Genomic DNA, 23,575 nt, shown 5'->3' with positions numbered 1-23,575 from the left:
TATGTCGACATTCTCACACTAGCCTAGAGTCCATCTTAGGACTTATAAAAGTGCCAATGGCTGCTTTGCTAGCTATGCATATATTAATCCGCTTTAGTTGGAAACAGTCTGCAGTTTTAGACCCTTCCGTATACCAGGTATAACTCCGCAGTCTGGGTAGACAGTTTTCCCTGGGTACTTTTCCAAGTGGGCAGATGTCCACTTAGAAAAGTACTTCAAATTTGTATATGGGTGCCATATGGTCAGAAATCATCACCCTTTTGGCATCCCTAGATTAATTTATTATGTTACTATGTCGTGATCTAACTAGTACGTTGCTCAGGTTTTCTCGGAGTCCATAATAACACATCCTCGTCTCCTCTCTTATAATTAAATGTAAAGAAGGTAGATCCAGTAGGACCCTTATAGCTTTTGTTGATGTGCTTCACATAGCCCCTGTGATTTCAAAGCAAGCAAGTCTTTGTACTTGCTTAGTTTTGAGGATAGCACTTTTTTACTGCACCTTTGGCCACCATACCACCGATGCATATGTAATTGTGGGTTTTAGCACCATGTTATAAATCCAGTATATCATGTGTAGTCTTAAATTACATTTAAATTTTTACCAGTTAGGCTTAAAGGACTCAATTCCTCTAAATTTCTCCTTTTGGTAAATTTCACGATTTTGGACTTTAGAAGACTGATGTTAAGTCCTACATTTGAAGTCCATTCGGCAACTACAGTCAGAACCTGTTGCATTCTGTCTGACTATGCTAATAAACTTGCCCCGAGCTAAGATGACTAGGTCATCCGCATAGCACACGATATGATGCCTATAAGTCTAGCTATGCACTATATGATCATTATATGACCAGATTCCACAAGTATGAAAATAAAACTTTTCCCTGTGGGCAGCCCATGGCTAACTCTGCTGTCTATTTAGTCCATCTATTTGCAGCTTTTTTCGTTTATTCCTTTAAGACCAATGGTACTGGTGATTGCTTCATAAGAGGTGTTTTCTAATGTTCTCTTATTATCGAGAAATACATCCAACATCCCCTTTTAGTTTTCTAGAACGTACTCTATTTTCTTACGAGATGGTGCAGTGCCGTTTTTGTAGAGACTTCTGCTCGATACGCACACTGTTCCTCATTTATCGGACTTTCAACAAATACACCATCCCTAATATGCCTATCAAGCAGTTTTTCTATAGTCTTCAGTACATATGGCATCAGACTTATAGGCCGTAGGGACTTAGCTTTGTCCTGTCCAATTTTGCCAGGCTTGGGCACCCTTATTAGCCTACATCCTTTTGGTATGTATCCCAGTTCTAAGCTAGCCTGCAGTATCATACATATTGTTTTGTACAGAAGTTTAAGACTTTTTTTTGCCACACGCCAGTTTCCCTAGAACCATGTCATGGTATACAGTCCAATCTATCATATGTCTAGTGTTATCAGTTTTGTTTCAAACTAAAAAAAGTTTACCCTAAAATGTTCTTTTAGTGTCTTTTTACCATTCTGAGTGTATTCACCTGACTCCTTTTGAAGCAAGGGTTTCTTATTTGAGGGTTCTTGAGAGAATATTATGGAGCCTTTATATTTCTGCAGTCTGTTCTATCTTCTCGCAATGCCTTCTCTTCGATTTTCTTTTTGCGCTTCTCAATTCCTTATTATATTCAGTCAGAGTTTTGAGATAGCTCCCCCACCCACCTGATGTTTTGGCGAAATTAAATTTTCGTTTAACTTTTGTCCTTTTAAAATTATTTGGCAGAAATGTCAAGATTCAATGTATACCTTATCGTCTCTTTAACCCTGCCTAAACATATTCCAAGTCTGCTTGTCCAATTTTTTTTAGAATATTATATTATTATAACATTCTAAATTTCTTATTTCTAAACTTGCACTAGTCCCTCAAAACCAGCCCATTCTTGGCCCTGAACGATTAACGAACAACAAGTCCTTAAAAAATAATACAGTCGTCAAGCAACCTAACGAAAAGTCCGACAAGCAAGAGCTTGCGACCAGTCAGTTCATTTCTTAATATACACTATTTCTCTATTACCTAGTTTTGTGGCCAGTATTGTTGGCAGTAGGTAAATGAGTGTGCTAAAACTAATTAGATGCTATCCCTATTGTAAGTAATAATCAAACTTATATCTACTTATTCAACCTCTCAATTATTCTAAGTCGCGGTGTCGCCATAACGTGTTGCGAGTGCATAGAAAACGATTTGTCGATCTAACAACGGCTTGAATATCACATAAACCTTTACTGTTCTTATCTGTAAACAATAAACTTATAACTGATATTTTCTACAGTACTGTAGGCTGTTATTCCTTTTAATTAAGATATATTTTGACTAATCTGAATTAGGACTTTTACCAATTTAATGTTTACCCCTATCCCTTGTCAAGGGAACAACCTTTCAGGTGCTGGATTCCCCAGCTGGTCATTCGGAGCTAAGGAGTACCTCAGAAGCTTTGTGCGATAAGAAAAATTTTTCCATCGAACCAGCAATGTTCGCTACGGCGAACTGCTTATTCGTATAGTTCCTGCTTCCCAATTTGTTTTACGAGGATAACCATAAATTTCCTTGATAGGCTTTTTTCCGATCATTTTAAAACAAATGGAACAGCACACGCATGTCATTTTTTAACAGTTCTAGCCACGTGAGTCACGGTTACTCTTATATCAATTACCTTCTTCCTTTGTGCTAAAGATATAATCCCCTTAAGTTTAGCCAGCTCTCTGACTCACCGCTTAATGCAGCAATTTCTCCTTTGTCTACGAGTTATGATGGTGTTACGCCTAGGGATTAGGGAGCGCAGTAGTTGCACAACAGTAAATTTTACCTCATACCGAGACAGTTGTGATGCAGCTGTCTGTGATTTGCCCAATTGATCGTGATGAGTGTTTGTGTGTATCTGTGTGAGTGGGTGTGTGTTTATTTGTGTATGTGTCTGTGCCATGTTCAACTGACAACTTTACAGTAATGGCATAGCTGCCGCCCCCATGCCATGTTCTCAGCTGATCCACAGGTGTTTATTTGACAGTATCTTATTCACACCTGACCTATTGTTTATATAGGACATCCCCTATTAGCCATTGATACGTGTCGTGTCAGGATGGAGAATATCCCCATGTATCCACACAAATACAAATACATATTGATACGACTCAGATAGTAATACTCATCTACTTGCACCATACTGGCTTCGAAGTTCTAAACTTCTTCATTAGTTTTTGCAACCTATCTTCATTCGTATTTCTTGTTATTTTATTCGTATGAAAAGACAATAGTAAAAGTAAATAATTTCTTTGTCTTTGTGTGCCTTATCCTTTAAGGACATTGCCGATCATCATAGCCCATTTAACTCCGTCTGCAGTAGTTCTGAAGAGTTGTATTGTTGTTTTTTTTTCACTCCACTGATTTAAATTTTTCAACCAGGACGTGCGTCGTCTCTCCAGTCCTATTTTCCTTCCACTTTTCATTGTATAACTAATCGCATCAACTCATGTTTTTTATTTCTAGGTATGTGACGAAAGTATTTCTTTTTCTGTTTTGATCTGTCTTAATGTTTCCATGTTTTTTTTTTTATATTATTTTGTCTATGATATTTTCCACATGATAACACCACATCCCAAAGCTGGCAAGTCTTTCTTTAGTTGTGCCCGTAATTGTCCAGGCTTCAGCTTCATATAAAAGGGCAGAGAATACGTAAGATTTTAATACTCTAGTTCTTATTTCTAGTCCCAGCTTTCTATAGCATTATACTGCTTTTATATTATTGAAATCGCTTCTGGCTATCTCAATGCGTCGTTTTATTTCAAGGCTGCGGTTCCATTGTTCATTTAGCTTACATCCCAAGTAATTGAATATTTTCTCTAAAGCTTCTCCTTTAACGTAGATTGTTTCGTTTTCAATCTTATTTTTACTGACAATCATGATTTTTGTTTTCTTTTGTGTGTTTAGAACCATTCCATAACTCTCACAGTACTACGTAATGCGATCAACCAAAATTTGCAGCCCCTCTCTACTGACTGCAAGGAGTATTGTATCGTCTGCATATCTGAGATTATTCAATAGTGTTCCGTTAATTGATATGCCTTTACTGATGTCTTCTCGTGCTAAACATCTCCTTTGGGCACATATTAAAAGTCTACATAATATCCAAATGAATAAATGGACGCTTTAAAAGTTATATGTTATAAAATATTTCATAAAAATATGTTAGTAAACATATTATGTCTAAGTGTAGTTTTATTTAGAAACTGGGGCAACCGATTTTGTAAGAATCTAAAATAAACAATGTTTTTCTATTTATGTTTAAAAATTGCTATTAAGAATATTATACTTACGATAACTCTTAAGGCCCAAAATCTTGCTTCGTGTCGAAAGGTTCTCGTTGGATTCAAAATAAAAACAAACATGATAACCATAAGAGCCAATGGATTAGCGTAAGCAGGTATGGTAAGCTGCTCACTATATAAAAATGTTAGTATAGAAATTGACCAGATCACACCAAAAATCGCTGCCATCTCTATGATATGCTGTTCGGATAAATGGTTTCTGGGATCCATTTCAAATATCAGAACATGATTGACGCCAGAAGAACGCCAACCATATATATTTATTCCCCACAAAAATAGAAATTCTATTACAAGGAACGGACCCCTGTATAGCCGTATTACTATGATCCAATCATCTCTTCCTCGGAATACTCCTAAAAATTGGGTTAAGTTAGTTTATATTGAATTTATTTTTACGCAAATGACAAGAGTTCATAATAAAATAAAAGATAAATTACTTAAACATAGTTAATGCCAATGTTCTTTTGTTGTATACAGAGAGACAACAAATGAAAAAACAAAAAATAACATAATTAACTACAAACGAAACAGTTAATTTAAACATTGCAAAATTGCAAAAATAGCAACAAATACTTTATAAACTGAAGAGTCGATAAGCTGCAGATAAAGATAGGGTAGCAAATGAAGTGATAAATTATTCTGGAGCAGCCAGACGGAACAACTAACAACATTAATTAACAAAATCATAAAATAAAATATCGGAAGAATTAAGAACAAGCGAACTTATACTGCCTTTGAAAAAAGGCGACAAAAAAGCCACAAAACTACAGAGGTATTAACTTGTTGTGAACGAATAAATTGGAGGATAAGTTTGGCAGATGAACAACGAGAGTAAGACTTAAAGATGTATTTCATCTTTGGATATCATAAAAAATGTTCAAAGCAAATCAAAACTATCAAAATAACAGGATGGATATTAGAATAGCTTGCAACACAAGAGCAAGAGAATATAATACGATGATGTAAATAACAAGATGTAAATTAGAATTCGATGACATGTAATGTCATGTCAATGGAAGTAAAATACCTGGATATTACACCCTCTAGGTATGGAAACCTGAAAGTAAATATACTGGCAAGATGCCTTAATATCACTATATGGCAAAACCAACATACTAACCCTGAGATAAAATCAAAAGTTTATAAAGCCAGTAAAAGATTAAAACTGCAAAGACTATTAAAAACGGCGGAGATGAGAATGCTGGTAGGAATTACAATAAATATGATTAAAGATCAAAAGGGAGACAATACAATGTACGGTACATATACGTAGAATGAAGAAATCGAGAGTGGTCAAAACAGTAAGAGATAAATCACCATATGAGAGGAAAAAGTATCGGCCGGCCACGCAAAATATTGAGAGACAAATTTCCATAAAGATATTAATCCGACAATGAGGAATCAGAACGGCTTATAGAGAAGAAAAAGGGGGTAAAAATCACTTGTGACTGGAATATTTTTTTTTAACTCAGATTTTAATAACACCTTATCGGTCATTAGCCTTATAATGGTAAGGCGATACTATTATGTTGCAATACCAATGGCAACTTTTCATTTCATTTATCCGATATCACAAATCTCCGCACATTAGTACGGAATTTTAATTGTATACGGGTAAATAATTACTCAAACTGGAACCATATCTCTAACGTCTGGCGTAAACAAAAGTACATGATCCAAATTTTTACGTGACATAACGAGTACCTAATTGGTTAAATTGTTTCAGCTCTTTTTCATTTTTGTGTTTCACAATAAATATTAAACTATGTAATAATGTAAAGTTGTTCGCAAGCCATCATCGGTAACGCTGCAGAGTATATTATTTCCTATTTTTTACCATTTTTATATGAAATAGCCTCAACATGCTTTGTGTACGGCAGGTGTTTTCGTAAACATTCCACCGAATAGTGTAGAGAACTGAGTGAATCACGGAAAAATTTCCTTTGTTGACAATACAAGTGATCCTTTTCCATTCCGATCCACACGTGTGCTCACAATACTTAGTTAGAATATGTATCAAAATGTCCTTCCATTCAATTCCATGACACGATAATGTGTGACCCTATTAAATCGTCTCATGACTTCCTCACCCACTAAAATGGTTAAGTGTGAGTTATACTGACTGGACTAGTCTCAAATTGTTTTGTGCAATTTTTAGTATTAGCTTTGAGGTAGTTGATTTGGCATTAAAAAAACGTGGTACATAAGAGGTTTACGTGGGTTGTGATGGACGAAAAGGGAAATTGCCAGATAACATTATACCCGACGCAGCTAAAAATCATGTGACAATTCATATAGACAGTTTTCCTAAAATGGAATCACATTATAGTCGTCGCGATACAAAGAAACTTTATTTGGCTTCTGACTTAAACCTTTTCATTATGTACAGATTGTACAAAGACGAATATTGCCCTAAGGAAAAAATTACAACGGTTTCCATCAAAGTTTATATATCAATTTTTAAAAAGTATGATCGTCAGCTCCCCAAAAAAGATCAACGATCTAGTTGCAATATTTATTATAATGCCTCAGACAAATCTTCTTTGGAAAATAATTGGAAACTCCATAAGCAAAGGAAAGAAGAAGCCATGACAATGAACAAAGCAGACCAGAAAGAAAGTCGATTATATAGCGATTACATTCGACTTAGAAGCAATTTTGACAGTGTCATTTTCTGCAGAGTCTCAGATTTATTACAAACAAAAACTTTCAGTTTTAGTTTTACCATTTATAATTCATTTGATCAAAGTGGTCACTACTATGTGTCGGATGAAACCCAGGATTCCAAAGGTGCCTCAGAGATAGGCACATGTCTTTTAAAATATCTGCATAGTTTGCCAGAAATGTGCAGCAATGCTATACGCTGTTACAAAAATTGACAATGTTAAAACGATCGACCTAAAGTTTATGGAATCATGGCCATTCTTATTTGGAAGCTGATTCAACTCATGCAACAATTGAGCATGCCCGTAAGCACAAAAAGATATTCACGACCGAAGAATGGGCACTTTTGACTAGCATATCAAGATACAAACAAAAACCCTACGAAGTACATAAACTGAAATATTCAGATTTTTATGACCTGCGGAATCTTGCATCACTTATAATGTAAAATAAGAAAACTAATGTGTTAGGTGATCCAATAAAATGGCTTCAGGTTAAGTGGTTCCGATTCGAAAAAACAAGGCCATTTGTTATTCAATATAATTATTTATTGACTAATGAACATTTTTTAGGGTTTGATGTCATCTTCTTCTTCCTATGCCGTCCCCATTAACGGAGGTTGGCGACAACATTTTTAAAAGCTTCTCTGTCTTTTGCAACGTGGAATAATTCGTCTACAGTCATGTTTGTCCAGTCTCGAATATTTCGCAGCCATGACTTCCTCTTTCTACCTATTCCCTTTTTGCCATCGACTCTACCCTGCATGATGACCTGCAGAAGGCTATATTTATTATTTCTTAGTATGTGTCCAAGGTATGCAGTCTTGCGTACTTTTATCGTTCTCAACAATTTTTTGTCTCGACCCATTCTTCTCAACACTTCCTCATTGGTGATCCTGGCAGTCCATGGGATTCTCAACATTCTCCGGTATATCCAAAGTTCAAAGGCTTCAATCTTTTTAACTATTTGCGCTTTTAGTGTCCATGTTTCTACCCCGTACAATAGTTGCGACCAGACGTAACATTCAACAAACCTCAGTCTCAGCGCAATATTCAGATTTTTGTCACAGAACAATTGTTTGAATTTTAAGAATGCTGCCCTTGCCATTTCTATTCGTACCCGGATCTCTTGGTCTGATGTCATACAAAGCAAAAAACATACCAAGCAAGTTACTCAAGTTACATGAGCAGATGTCAAGCTAAAATCTAAATATCAAAAAAGACTTTTTATATCTGAGGAAAAAAAGAAAGATTGTTGTATTTACTAAATGAGGAGATCATACCAGCAGTTTATAAAACGTATTTGGAAAGTCTTCCTACATAAAAAAACAAAAGATCTTATATCTTGGCGGACCCCTGAAGATGAAGATGATTATGAATAAAATATATTGCTTTTGAGTTTCACCCACTATTTTGTTTTAACAAATAAAGCATAAAATAAAGAGAACTTTAACAAATTCAATATTTTAATTATCTAGGTTACATATGTTGTATGTTTAAACAGTAAAAACCCTTATGTTGTATGTCCATACAATTTTTTTAAAAATAACTAAAAAAAATTTTTTTACCTAATATCACATAATATTTTAATTATCTACATTAAGTTAATAATGATAACCGAACTTAACCGAAAAGTAACGCGAAAACTTCAAAACCTTTTTCCCAACAATTAAGATATTTGGACATACCATATCTGCATTTTTAACCATGGATATATTTCTGAGGTATAAATATACCAAATATACCAAACATTCTAAAGTCAGAGGTAGAAAAAATAATCAAAAAGTTAAAAAATAGAAAATCTCCTGGCGCAGACCAGATCATCGCAGAAGTTTTAAAAGAGAATGGAGATGTTGGAGTAAATGTTATGCATATGATCTGCAAAAATATTTGAGAAACCGGAGTGTGGCCCAACGACTGGACAACATCCACTTTCATCCCTATATTCAAAAAAGGAACTTTGCTAGATTGCAGCAACTACGGAACGGTAACCCTAATATCCCATATAAGTAAGGTTCTACTTTATGTAATACATGAAAGACTAAAAGCTTTTCTATTGCCTCAGATATCAGAAGAACAAGCGGGATTTGTCCCAGGAAAAGGCACAAGAGAACACATCCTTAATGTCAGACAGCTAATCGAAAAAACTTGTGAATTCAATACTCCTATGCTTATGTGCTTTGTGGATTACACCACTTATTTCTATTAATTAGAAGTCTATATGAAAATAGTAAGTGCGCAGTAAAAATAAATAACACCCACTCCGATCATTTCAGAACAGAGGCAGGTGTCAGGCAGAGATGCATAATCTCGCCAACTCTGTTTAATATCTAGAGCGAACACATTATGCGAAACGTACTAGACGGATGGAAAGGTTGAATATCAGTAGGAGGTCAAAAAATCAGTAATTTGAGATATGCTGATGATACTTTAATACTCGCGGCAAATCAAGAAGAAATGGAAGACATAATGAGAAAGAAATTGGGGGCTTTGAAGTAGTAAATAGTTTCATATACCTGGGGTCCCTAATAACAAATGACGGAGGGTGTAACAGAGAGATACGTAAAAGGTTGACTATTGCTAGAACAGCTAAGATGAAAATGGTCCCAAGAAACGTGGACCTTAAAGAAAGTGGATAAAAATAAACTAGACGCTTTTGAAATGTGGGTATACCGCCGCATGTTAAGAATATCCTGGATTAATCACCGCACTAAATATTACAACAACTTAAAGTAAAGGATAGATTGAAACAAATACAACAGAGATATTTGCCGTATTTTGGACATATTGCTAGAAGAAAAGGTACGATGGAAAAACTGATAGTCGAGGGTAGAATTGAAGGAAAGAGACCTAGGAAAAGAGCTCCAAGCCGTTGGATAGATAAAAAAAAATTGATTAACCAAGGATTACATGAAGCCGAACAACTAGCCCAGGATAGGGAAGGATGTAGGAAAATCGTGAAAAAACTGTAAAGGTCTGATGGTGCCACCACATCCCAAAAGGGATTAGGACTGAGGAGGAGGATGTTCCTGAGGCATTGTTGGTTTTTATTTCTCTTAATGCTAATTAATTTCTAAGTATGTAGTTTCCAATTTATCTTTATGTAAATTTCTAGTACGCACACTTTAAAGAGATTTATATTACAAATTACCGAATAATATTTTACAATAAGATAATTTTTTTATACTATCTACCTGTTAGGTATTTTCACTAGTTCGTTATTTAAATACATACGTAATAAAAATACCTACTATTATCCTATATAAAATATCCTATATAAAAATATTCACCTGATAAGATCACCGATATGAGAAGGACAATTAAAGCACCTGAGAAAAGACCTACTTTAAAAGTAGTCCAAGGACTTTGGTGTTCACCTAATGGAGGAACCCTTAGTCGTTTCATTGCCCGCTGGCGATCTCCACCTTCTAGCTCTTGTGTAAATGCTGTTTCCGTTTCGTGAATAAGTCGATCTATATCTTTGTTTAAATAGAAAAATGAACCTTCTACGTGTTCTACTCTCCATCTTGCTCCATAATCAACATTTAACAGCTAAAAAAATTAAGTTATAATTATAGTAAGAGAGTATCTTACATAAAGTGGAATCTGTAACATTAAAATATCTATTTTTTATGAGTTGTTGAGTTCGTTTTTGCAGATTTTGTATCAAACAATATCAGCAATATTCAAGCTAAATTATGCAATGTTATGGAAGAAATTACTGTAAATAAATCAAAATATCACAATATAAACAATATTATAAGTACTAGGCACTGTACACGACTTTTATAATAAAATTAAATTGAAAAAAAGATTAAAAAGCAAAATCCCAATGGTTGGCTGTATAAAATAGTTTTAAAAAAAACCTACAATGAAGTAAAATCATCTGATGTATAATGGTATAGGGTAAAATACCCAGTGATTGGCCATATTTAATATTTGTGCCAGTTATTGGCCCCCATTAAAAACTTTAAAAAACAAGTCACCACTGTGCAACTAATACTAAATACCAATATTAAATTCGTCTTCCAAAATTTAGGGCCACTTCTAGAAACTTTCGTTGTTAAACAGTCTGCCATTTGCGCGCTATAACTCGTTGTTAACAGGTCATTCAGTCGTGTGTAGTACTAAGTTAGATTTCTAAGGTATTTGCTAAGGGCGACTACATCTTGGTAAGTGTTTGTGCAGTTTATTTTCTTTAAAACCCTGATTTTCTTACTTTGATTGTCTTAGTTAAGTAATTGGTGGGCAATTAAATGATTTTTTTTTTATGGTAAAACTAATTAATTTAAGAAAATAAATGACGGCCACTCTTTAGATTATAAATCTCATACTAAATTAGTAATTGGCCTGGTGGCCAATAACTGAATTTAAATACGTCGATGAAATTATATTTTCTATAAATGATTTTATTTCGAAAAAGTAAAAAATTTACGAAACGAAATTTAGGACCTAATCCAGTTCTTCTTCCAGAAGAAGAAACAATTTTGGTGAACGGGTTTCCACGTATCTGAAGAAATAACACCACCGATAGTCGTATAGTCATATAAGCGGCTTTCTGCGAATATCGCCAAGTCTGGTCCTGGTGAATTTGGTATTGACCTTTCTAATACGGGCTGGATGAAAGCAGAATTAATGTGTGATTATATTGAAAAACGAACGTCGAACAAGTGGACAAATATATATACCTGGGAACAATGATTAACTTCACAAATGATTACAATCAGGAGATAAAAATAAGAATAGAAAAGGCTAGAGCAAATTTCAACAAAATGAGAAAAGTTCTATGTACCAGGGATTTAAAACTAGAACTAAGAGTTAGGTTGGCGAGGTGCTATGTTTTTTCGACTTTATTTTATGGAATGGAATCTTGGACCTTGAATGCGACATCAATGAAAAAACTGGAATCATTTGAGCTGTGGGTGTACAGAAGAATTCTGAAAATATCATGGACAGAACACGTCACAAACAAAGAGGTTCTGGAAAGGATGAACAAAGAAATGGAAATTTTAAATTCAATAAAAACAAGAAAATTAGAATATCTCGGACATATTACACGTGGAGAGAAATACACCTTGCTCCAACTGATTATGCAGGGAAAGATCCAAGGAAAGAGAAGCATAGGGAGGCGTAGAATGTCATGGCTGCGCAACCTGAGAGAGTGGTACGGATGTACATTAAATGAACTTTTCAGAGCAGCCGTCTCAAAAATCTGAATAGCTATGATGATTGCCGACCTCCGCCGCAGAGATGGCACTTGAAGAAGAAGAAGATATTGAAAACATACTTTATCCGAATTTAAAAAAGGTGAATACGTCTTTTCCAATCATTTTGATTTTTAGACGGTCATCAGACACACATGACGTACAACCTTAGTATCTTGTGTAAAAAACTAAATATTGTTGTTTTTTGTCTATATCCTAACTCAACGAGACTTCTACAACCAACAGATATGTCAGCTTTCAAGCCTATCAAAAGTGGATGGAAGAAGGCTGTTATACAATGGAGACGAGATTATCCTTCAGAGACATTATCAAAAGAATATTTTGCAAATGTTCTGAAAATTGCCGTTGAACAAACTGGAAAGTCAAAAACAATAAAAAGTTACTTCAAGGCTAGCGGACTATACCTTTCGAATCCAAATGCTTTAGATTATTATAAGTGTCTTGGGGGACAAAAAATATTGACAGTTGAATCGAAACAAAGTCAGAAAATCTAAATAACACATTTTTAAGTTTCTCTCGATAGTAGCAAATGACATATTAAAGAATTTAACAATGATTATAAGGATGTGACAGAAAATGAACAACCACTGTTGTTTAAGTTATGGAAAAGTTTTAAACACATTCCTCGAGACATAGAAATGATTCCGGTGGAACAGCAAATTTTAGATATGCCTACCGATAGCACTGCCAATACAAAAGAGCCTGAACTTTCCGATTTTGACATTAATGAGATTCCTGTATTAATTGTAAATCACGATTAAATATTAGATGGACTGCTGGATGAAAATATTCAAATTATGCCTCAAACGTCCAAGACATACCTAAACGAAAAGGAAACAGAAACACCAAATAAATAATAACATACGCATATACCCAGTGAATTAAAAGAAAAGCTGAGGAGGAGTAATCTAAAAAAAGATTGCTGTAGAAAAGGAGGATCGAAAAGAAGGCTGTTACTGTTTGCAAAATTTCCAAATAGGTTAAAAATTTAAAAACTGTCAAGAAAGAAAGCACACAAAGTAAAAAAACAGAGAAGGATATAAACCGAGAAATAAAAGATGATGATAAGGCTAAAATAAACATTTTGAACAAACTTACTGAGGAATAGATCTTACCAGAGCAAGATTCTTTTAATACATGTGAAGACAATTGGCTTCTTGATAAATTTTTTTCAGAGATATCATTTCTCTCGTCTTTTCAAGATAACGAAAAATGTGCTTTGAAAAATATTGCAATAGAGAAGGCAAAAAGTAGTTTATTTACCAATTTACTCATGGAAACCTGGAAGAATAATTCGTTATTTAAAAATCCTAAGCTGACTGAGGGACCTTGCTTCTCGTGTACCTACTTATAATTTTAAAGAGCAAAATCTTGGAATTAAATGTAACTTTTGCCGAAGGGCCTACTACATTTCTTGCATAAATAGACTTAATATGCATAAATCAAATTCACAAATATTTAGCTGCAATCTATGTCTAAAAAACAAACATAAAATTAATTAAGTCTTATACGTATGTATCATTTTTTACTTTTATATTAAAATCTGCTTGAATAGGGAATTATTTTGATTTTGGGTACTATTTTTTACTGTGAATAAATACTACATATTTTAGGTAGTACCTAAACCTGTGTTATTTTTGAATCACTGGAGGAGCCATGCCAATAACTAATTCTTGACAGACAGGTATTATAAAAGATTTTTTGGAACTTTAATTTGATTCTAGACTAGAAATGTTTGGTTTTGTACAAACACGACTGATTTTTATAAGAAAGAGCGTGATATTTATACCAATAAACATTTATTACATAATTCTACGATTCAATACCTTAATAGAAATGTGACCGGCTAATCACTGGGTAATCTACCCTACATTTATTAAAATTTGAACTTATCCCAAAGGATTAAAAATTTCAGAACGTTTTCGGTCTTATCAGACCAAAATCAGTAGGAACATCCTAAAAGTAGTAGAAACTAACCACATAGCAAAGTTTAATAACGCTTAGAGTAAAATAGTATTGTTTTGAAGCTATTTTTTTGTGCCTAACGCAATTTACTATTTTTTGGCTTTTTAAATATAAACCCGATGCTACGATTTTTCTGACGGGTATTTCTAAGGTAAAGTTGATTTCATGTAATCGAATTAACTAAATTCCAATAAAGTCATATGCTTTAAAAATTTATAATGTGTCTGATATGTCTGAATTGTTAATATGACTGAGTCAGATAAAATTAAATTATAAGAAGATTTTTTTTACCAGGCAACAAAAACAAAATTTATTTAATTTATTAATATTTTGTATTTTGAGAACGATTTTCGAAATGGAAGTCGAAACGATAAATAAACTTATTTTAAAGTAAAAGTCTGGCTTATTCTTAACAAAAAATATTAAATTACCTAAGATTACAAAAGTTAAAACTATTAAATTTTAAAAATGTTGTGACACGAGGTCGCTGTTATAGGATTTCACTTTTAGGGAGCATACAGATCATTACTCGAAAAAGGACTAAGTCCTACGAATGATAGTTGGCTGGGTCAATCGTAGGACTCGCTCCTTTTTTCGAGCAAGGAACTGTATGTTCCCTTAAAGTAAAATCCTGTAACATCGACCTTGTTTAACAATATTTTTAAAATTTATTATTTTCAGTATGTACTCTAAGGCGGAATTCACACCAATGCAATAGGCAACAAGCAATATGCGATAAGCGATGCGCGATCTGAGTTGCTCATATCATGCTGTATACAAATGCATTGTGTAGGTTGAGACATTTAAAACCGAGACGACAGCGATATCGTATCGAATAATAAGGTCTGGAATCGGACGATTTATATTGCAAGCGACATTTAGGTTGTGTTGTTAATTGCTTGTTGCGTGAAAATGTCGGAAGAAAAGCAAAATATTATATTTGTACAAATCATCGAAAAATATCTTTGCTTATACAATTTCACCAGGGACGATTATTCTAAACGTAGTGCAACGGAGAAAGCTTGGTGTGCAGTTTCCAAGGAAACAGGTATATCAGGTAAGTACAAAAGGAAACCACCGTTTTAATTTTAATTTTTTATTTTATTTTGTGGTATTTTGGCAAATACACGGCATTTCACAGTATCTTGGCGTACTCGAAATTTTATTCATGCTCTACACAGTACTTCCAGTGCCATGGAATTGCTGCTTGAGGAGTGATAAAATATTGAGACAAATAATTTCGTAGTGCTGTTGCAGTATTGTGTTCAGTAGTATGTAAACCAATTGCAGGAAGAAGTATAGGTCCAGATTCGTTTAAAACATTAACATCGTCTTCTGACAAAGGTACTGAAAAACGACCTTCAGTGTTTCGTATAAAATTGTTTATGACACAACCGGCTTTTATTATATTATCAACAGTTTCTTGTCCACATGCAATAGGTGTTTCAAAAATGCGGAATTTACTAACTAACATGCCAAATGCGCATTCCACGTTTTTACGACCGCGAGATTATCGATAGTTGAATATGCGCTTTTCATCGCTTAATAGCTTTTTTGGAAAAGAACGCATGATGTTTTTACGCAATGGGAAAGCCTCATCGGCACAGAAGTAAAATGGAAATGTATTACCGCTTTCATCATGAGGCAAAGGTCTTGGTGGTGGAAATTTTAATTCATTTCTATCCAGCAATCGTCCAAGTTTACTACTTTTTAAAACAGCACCGTCGCTATTTCGGCCGTAATCGCCAACATCAATACAAATATTCCATCAGCATCTGCAGTTGCCATTAATACCACAGAAAAAAAATCTTTGTAATTGTAATTTTACGATCCTGTGTTACGGAATTTCTTTATTCAGATATGCTTTCCGTCGATGGCACCTATGCAGGTCGGTATATTCCAAAGTTCATTGTATCTATTTGCTATAGATGTCCATTTTGTCTCATCTGCAGCTGGCATGTATTGAGGTTGTAAAGAGTTAAAAATAGCAGCTGTTGTTTCGTGGATGATGTTGCTGATGGTACTGCATCCTCGAAAAAATGCAAGTGATAATGCTGCAAAACTGCTGCCTGTTGCCAAATACCTGAAACAATATTTTTTTAGTTGTATTATATATCACACAGTGCAAATATAAATAAGTATGTGTAATACATAGTATTTATTTTTAGTTACTGAATGCAAAGAAAAATGGAAGAATCTGCGGACTTCACTAAAACGAGCTCAAAACAAGCTACCGTCAGAATCTGAAGCCAAAAAGAAAAAATATTATGTATACGATGTAATGTCATTTCTTTTTCCATTTTTAAAGTCGAGGCCATAGTCTGGTAATCTCCCCTCACCGAGTAGAGACAATGATAACGACGTAGCAGAACCTCCCATAGAACTGACAGAAACTAATACGAGTACCAATAATACAGATTCAACCGTCATAGAAGAAGACAATGAAGACCCCCCTGATACACAAGGCTGTGAAGGTAGTGCTGTTGAACACGCAGAAAGACAAAAATTACCTCTGCGTCCTAAACATTTTGTTCATACACTAAAGAAAAAGAATCGCGCAGCATCTGTGACTTCTACTTTGTCAGATGAGGCGGATAAATCTTTTATAGAATATATGAAACGGCAAACTAACGCAGAAAAACCCATCAGTGCAGACTTGGAATTCCTACAGAGCCTGCTGCCAGATGTTATGCAAATGGATTCCAGGAGAAAACGGAGGTTTAAGAGATCAGTGTTACAGTTAATCGACAACATATTGGCGGAGCAGGAAGGAGAACAAAATCTGCAATTTGCAGGCCCCACTTCTTCGTCGGCATCTTCCCAGTGGAGTCACGACGACTCTTCTAATATATCGGCAGCTGAATATCTTGCTACTTGGAACATGCACTAATAGACTAATTCTTCTTGCTTTTGAAATTATGTTGTAATCGTATTTTTGTACTAGAATACTTTTGGTTTTAGTTAACTATAAAAGTTTTCTTATCCAGTCATTAGAACCTATTGTTTGCCAACCTACACCTACCTCAAAGTAATTAGCAGACGTTCCTCGGGGCTTACTGCTAATCTGTAATTCGTATTTTTCTTGAAGATAATCGGAGAAACAAGTCTCAGCATAACTGAGAAATTCTCTTTATTCATCCTGTAGAAACGTTTAAATGTTTCAGGGTCCAAACTCAGTTCTGCAGCAACCACACTCACTGAATGAACTAAACTTCTCACATGAAAAGGTCGCACCCAACATCGACTTTTTTTTTGTTTGCTTTTAATCGTATTCGTCGTAACATGTAATAATAAATTATTACGTTGTACACGACGGACATTTTGTATATCGAATGAATATATTGCTTCGATGAGAACAAATGCAGGCTCGATATTGTATATCTCATGTACCGTATCGCGTATTGCCTGTTGCCCATTGCCTTGGTGTGAATTCCACCTAAGGGTTATCAGATCTTGCTATGCGGCTAGTTTCAAATAATTTTTAAGATGTTTTGATGATGGTCTAATAGGGCCGAAAACGTTCTGCAATTTTTAATTATTTTGAATAATTTAAAATATACCATTTAAATGGTATATATTTAATAAATATATACCATTATATATTAGAAGTTTGTGCTTCATTACTTTTTTTTAATTAAATTGCTTACCTTGTCATGTTTCTTTAAAATTTTTCGAAATCCGGTAAAATTTAGATTTTGGTAATTCTGCATAAGGATAAGACTTAAATAAAATTCACTAAATGCCAATTTGATCTCTTGAAGTTTTCTTGCTGGGACATTCTTTTTCCTAAGCAATTTTTTTCTAACCGAGTTACTTTTTTCGAATTGACCATCTTGAGTTTCACTCAATTCACTTTTTAAGCTTGCGTATTTTCTAGTAGCTTCGGCAAGCTTTTCTGAAAATAATAGGTAATAAGTTACATTTAAGGTTGTGTATTGTACTGAACAATAGAGAAGAAATAATATGTCTGGGTGATTTCTGCTATAGGTTAAATTTGTCTGGCAAATTAAACATATTTAATAATAAAAATATATACTATATTATTAAAAATTTTGTTATAATATAAATAGTGCAAAAAAATATTACGATCATCGGCCATTCTCGTTGCAAATGCAAGTGAGTCATTCGCTGAAGATATTTCTTAAACTCCATCATACACATATTTACCAGAGAATATTTAGCACTAAAACTAATCTAAATGCACTCACACAACAATTCTTGGATAATAGTCAACAGTTAAGTGTATACAGTGTGTCCAAAAGTCTCCTGTTAACAAACGTCCAATTAACCTAGTCCGAATATGCTTCCTAAGGGAGCTAGAGCTCTTTGAAGATGGCGCCTTGTAAGTAGTTTTTTCTAAAACCTCCAGTACCCTTCTATTTAGAAAAACGAAAACTGGTACAATTGTTTATCTTTCAGAGTGGAATCTATTCCATTAATTGCGAATTTCTAGTACCGTTCATAGGCGTCCGTTTTGGGTAGGTCAACGGTTATTTTAACGCATAACTTTTTTGTCTTTAACTTTTAAGCATTTCTGAAACTAGATCATTTAATTTATAGAAATTCTAGTACTAAAAGGTACTAGAACACACCGTTTTCTAGAAAAATCGATTTGAACATTTTTTCGTCATAAAAGTTAAATTAATAGGTATATTAATTAATTATAGAAATTACCTTTTGTTTTAATAAATGCTGCATACAATTCGTAAAAAAAGTTTAGGAAAAGAAGTAAAAAAATGAATTTAAAACAAAATTTTATTTAAAGGTTTTTAAAAACAAAGTATTTATTACGATGGAACGAAACTACGAGTAACACAAACGAACAAGTATCAAAGGTAAACAGTAACAAAAGATGCTCAATGTGATGACCTTTTGTTTCTTTGCATAAATTTTCCATTTTGCTTAGAAAACACTAAATTCTTGCAAAAATTCTAAAAGTTATTACTAAATTCTTGTATCTAAAATCTTGTATCCTTAACCAGAGTTGTGCACGATTTTGTATTGGAATGGAATAAACAAATACTTTTATTTATTATCAAATACAATAATCTCAAGGATGCAAATCCGGCGACTTTGGCGGACAGGCGTTATGTAGAAACCAAAAGTTTTGCCGAATATAGTGGCACAAAATAATGGCACATCACTTAAAAATCAAATAAAATATTTTGCAGGAAATATAAATAATTAGCACCATTTAAATGGGCAGGTAATTCTACGTCTAATAAGTAGATAATCGTCAACTACTTCTATCCAGACCTTTATGCTAAACCTATGCTGATGCTTACATTCTTAAACAACGTGGGGATTGTCACCAACATACGAATAATAATGTGCATGTACATTAAAAATTACATTTTTTGTAAATGTAGCTTAGTCACAAAACAAAATGTATCTGAAAAAATCTTTAATTTGATTTTTCTGATTTTGTAACCATATAGCGACTTCTTTACGAGCAGAAACATCTCTTTGTAGTAGTGCTTGTTTTTTTGTTAAATAAAAATGATATAAATTTTCTTTAAAATCCTTTATAAAAGGTATATAATTAAAACATCCAATTGGGCTATATCACAAAATCTACAAGGAAAATAAATTCCTGCAGCTGGCTGTATACCATGTATCACAAAAAGAGGTTTAATCTTTGTATGTAGGTATATTTAAAAACCCTTAAAAGGGCTACATCAAAAAACACAAACGTTTTCGAAATAATAATTCCATCATCAGAATAAAAAGCCTAAAATAAGTATAAACCATTTAATTAAAACAAACGTGATTGAAATGTTGACTAAGGTTAAAAAGCAAAAAGGTTATACTTACAGGTTAACATGCCTGAGCCACCAAAATTTGTTTAATTTATAAATATATTGTATTTAGAAAACGACATCTGAAGTGGAAGAGGAAACGTCAATAAAATAATTTGTTTCAACTTAAATTGTGCCTTATTTCCCAGTTAGAATAGTAAATTACATAAATGCCACAAAGAAATACCTTCAGATCAATATTTTTTTTTATTTCCAGAGATAAATAATAAAACAGATCCGTAAAATAGTTTCGAAACACAATTCAGATAACTGCCTTAATCTGAAATTTTATAAATGCAAGGTATAACAGACGCTGATAAAGATGTTAATAGAGACATGGGGAATCTAAAATTTGCATTCCACGACATGTCTCCTCAGCTAAGCAGAAATCGTTAGCGAATTGGTTTCTTGTACTCATACAGAGTAGATCCGAATAAAAATAAAATTAAAGACAGTCAAGATTTCCTTTCACGCAAAAATAGTCTATGTATCTGTTGATACGTATTTCGCTTTAATAAAGCTCATCAGAACAGTTATTCATAGGCTTTCTCAACGTGAAAATTAATCTTTTCCTGTCTTTGTGAAGCAACGATAAAATGGCTTCGTTGCTTAAGCGAAGCCATTTTATCGTTGCTTCACAAAGACAGGAAAAGATTAATTTTCACGTTGAGAAAGCCTATGAATAACTGTTCTGATGAGCTTTATTAAAGCGAAATACGTATCAACAGATACATAGACTATTTTTGCGTGAAAGGAAATCTTGACTGTCTTTAATTTTATTTTTATTCGGATCTACTCTGTATGAATACAAGAAACCAATTCGCTAACGATTTCTGCTTAGCTGAGGAGACATGTCGTGGAATGCAAATTTTAGATTCCCCATGTCTCTATTAACATCTTTATCAGCGTCTGTTATACCTTGCATTTATAGAAGGTTCAGATTAAGGCAGTTATCTGAATTGTGTTTCGAAACTATTTTACGGATTTAATATCAGATGTCGCTATTGCGTCCGTTTCGAAGCCATTTTATCGTTGCTTCACAAAGACAGGAAAAGATTAATTTTCACGTTGAGAAAGCCTATGAATAACTGTTCTGATGAGCTTTATTAAAGCGAAATACGTATCAACAGATACATAGACTATTTTTGCGTGAAAGGAAATCTTGACTGTCTTTAATTTTATTAATAAAACAGATATTTGCGCCGAGGATCGCAAGCGTTTTGAGACAGATCTTGTTGGAGTAGAGTGTGTTGCTGCTAATCCCGGTCAGTCGACAAGTACTACGTTTAATTCAACAGACCGTGACTTTAACCAGATTAGTTATGATTTCGATTCAGAAGACAGCATCATTGATCCCGATTTCTTTGCAAGCATAGGATCATCTTCCGAGGAAAGTGATGATCAAGTTACAGGTAAGATCGGTAATACTTTAAATTCGTTTTATCTCAAAATATGCTTTTTTTAGTTACTCCAAGGAAAAAAAGGTGCTCAGAAAAAAATAACAATAGTATCAACGATGAAAACTTGAACCATGCTCCAGAAAAAACAGCAATTTTATTCGATCTGACAACAGGAAAAGATTCCTACAAGACAAAGGAAAAAGATCAAAACCATATTTCAGTGGAAAACGAGCCAAATAGCACAGAAAAAAAGAAGAAACAGGGAAAGGGAAGGACACGAAAGCAAAGACAAGAAAGTAAAGAACTCAGAAATGCTGGTAAAAGTTACACTACTGAAAAAGGAAAGGTCGTAAAACCTAGAAATATGAGACCATTAAAAGCATGTCGTATGAAATGTAATGAAAGGTTTTCAGATGATGACCGGGGTAAATGTTTTCAACATTATTGGAACTTGGGAAGTCGGGATAGAAGGGCTAACTATATTGCTTCTCTATTTAACATTAATCCAAAGAAAACAGAAAAGCTAGGACCAAGAAAGGAACATAGAGAATGTTCATATAAATATAGCATCATTATTGCTGGCATACAAAAGCCAATTTGTAAAACTTGCCTCATTGCAACCCTTGGCGAAACTAAAGGATTTATCGAGATAGTCGGTGAAAAGAAAAAAAATACATTTTCTGGAAATATTTCTTCTGATAGACGTGGAATTGTGCCATCAGGTAATAAAGGCTCTGCAGAAGAAATTCAAAATGCCAAAGATCACATTTTGTCATTTCCTAAATACGAGAGCCCATATTGGAGAAATAGGACATCTAAAAAGTACTTGTCTAGTGACTTATCTATTACTAAAATGTATGACATGTACAAAAAAACAGTAGACAAACCCGTTTCATTAACGTTGTACACGAACTGCTTCTACAGTTTGAACCTTGCATTTAAAAAGCCTAAACAGGATACTTGTTTTAAGTGTGATATTTTTGAAACAAAGTTAAAAGTTCTTAAGGAGGGAGAGGAGAAAGAGAATTTGGGACAAGAGAGGGACAAACACCATCAGCTCGCAGATAATGCCTACAAGGCGAAACAGGTGGATAAGGAGATTGCGTCTTCAGACACTAAAAAAAGAGCATACACTTTTGATCTTCAACAGTGCCTTCCAACCCCCTTTTTAACAGCGAACATAGCCTTTTATAAACGTCAACTGTGGACATTTAACCTTACCGTTCACGATTTAGCAACAAATGAAGTTTCATGTTTCATGTGGGACGAATCAACTGCTGGAAGAGGTGGCAATCAGATAGCTTCTTGTATTTATCGCCTTTTATTGGAACTTAATGATGTGAAAGAGGTAACTTTCTACTCAGATACTTGCGGAGGCCAAAATAAGAATCAGCAAGTCGCTTTCATGTTCACTTTCGCTTTCACAAAACTCCCAAATCTCAAAATTATAAACCACAAATTTTTAGTAAGTGGGTATACTCACATGGAGTGTGATACAGATCATGCTCTTATAGAGAAAGAAAAGAAGGGAACATACATGAAGATCAATCACCCTAATGACTGGTATCAGATGGTAAGATCCTGCAAAAGGAAGAAACCGTTCAAAGTAGTGGTAATAACACAAGAAGATTTCTTGGATTTCAGCAGTCTAGGAAAACAAGCACTAATCATTAAAAAAGTTAATACCGATGGAGAAAAGTTCCTGTGGCAGCCAGTGCGGTGGTTCCAGTATAATAGAGAAATTGGAAAAGTGAAATATAAACATAGTTTAGACGTCTTCAATCCTTTTAAATCTGTAAATTTCCGAAGAAGGGGAAAACGCGTTGTACCAAGCACATTGCCTCAAATCACAGATAAACTTCAGCCAATCAGTAAGGAGAAAAAGAAAGACCTACTTGATCTTTTGCCGCTCATCGATGAAGTTTGTCATAACTTTTACCGAAATTTGCCCACTACAGAAATGCAAGACTTGGACCCTGCTTTGGAAGAGTTTGATGCAGATAATCAGTAGGTTTTTTAGTTTTCTTTTCCAAATAACCTTGATGTTACTTTTTATAAAGAAATAAAGTATAAAAAAATGTTAAATTTTTTGTCCTGGAAATTTACACTAAGTACAATAAGTCGGTAACTCAATAAGACCACAGAAATTTGGCGTAAATAAGTGGGTAAGTT

At 34.0% G+C, this 23,575-nt stretch overlaps 1 protein-coding gene across 1 annotated transcript in view; it reads right to left on the bottom strand.

Annotated features, from left to right (window-relative positions):
- Window positions 1-23,575, bottom strand: part of LOC140434764 (solute carrier family 53 member 1-like) — a 106,711-nt gene that overhangs the window by 64,565 nt on the left and 18,571 nt on the right. The window contains exons 3-5 of the mRNA XM_072523261.1: window positions 17,853-18,100; window positions 10,306-10,567; window positions 4,341-4,705 (exon numbers count right to left, since the gene is read on the bottom strand). Coding sequence (XP_072379362.1) covers window positions 4,341-4,705; window positions 10,306-10,567; window positions 17,853-18,100 — 875 coding nt within the window. The remainder of the gene's footprint in view (window positions 1-4,340; window positions 4,706-10,305; window positions 10,568-17,852; window positions 18,101-23,575) is intronic.

This window comes from Diabrotica undecimpunctata, chromosome 2, assembly GCF_040954645.1.
Source record: "Diabrotica undecimpunctata isolate CICGRU chromosome 2, icDiaUnde3, whole genome shotgun sequence".
NCBI classification, from domain to species: Eukaryota; Metazoa; Arthropoda; class Insecta; order Coleoptera; family Chrysomelidae; genus Diabrotica; species Diabrotica undecimpunctata.
Note: the sequence above shows the minus strand (reverse complement) of the source record. Positions and strands in the feature narration are given on the sequence as shown.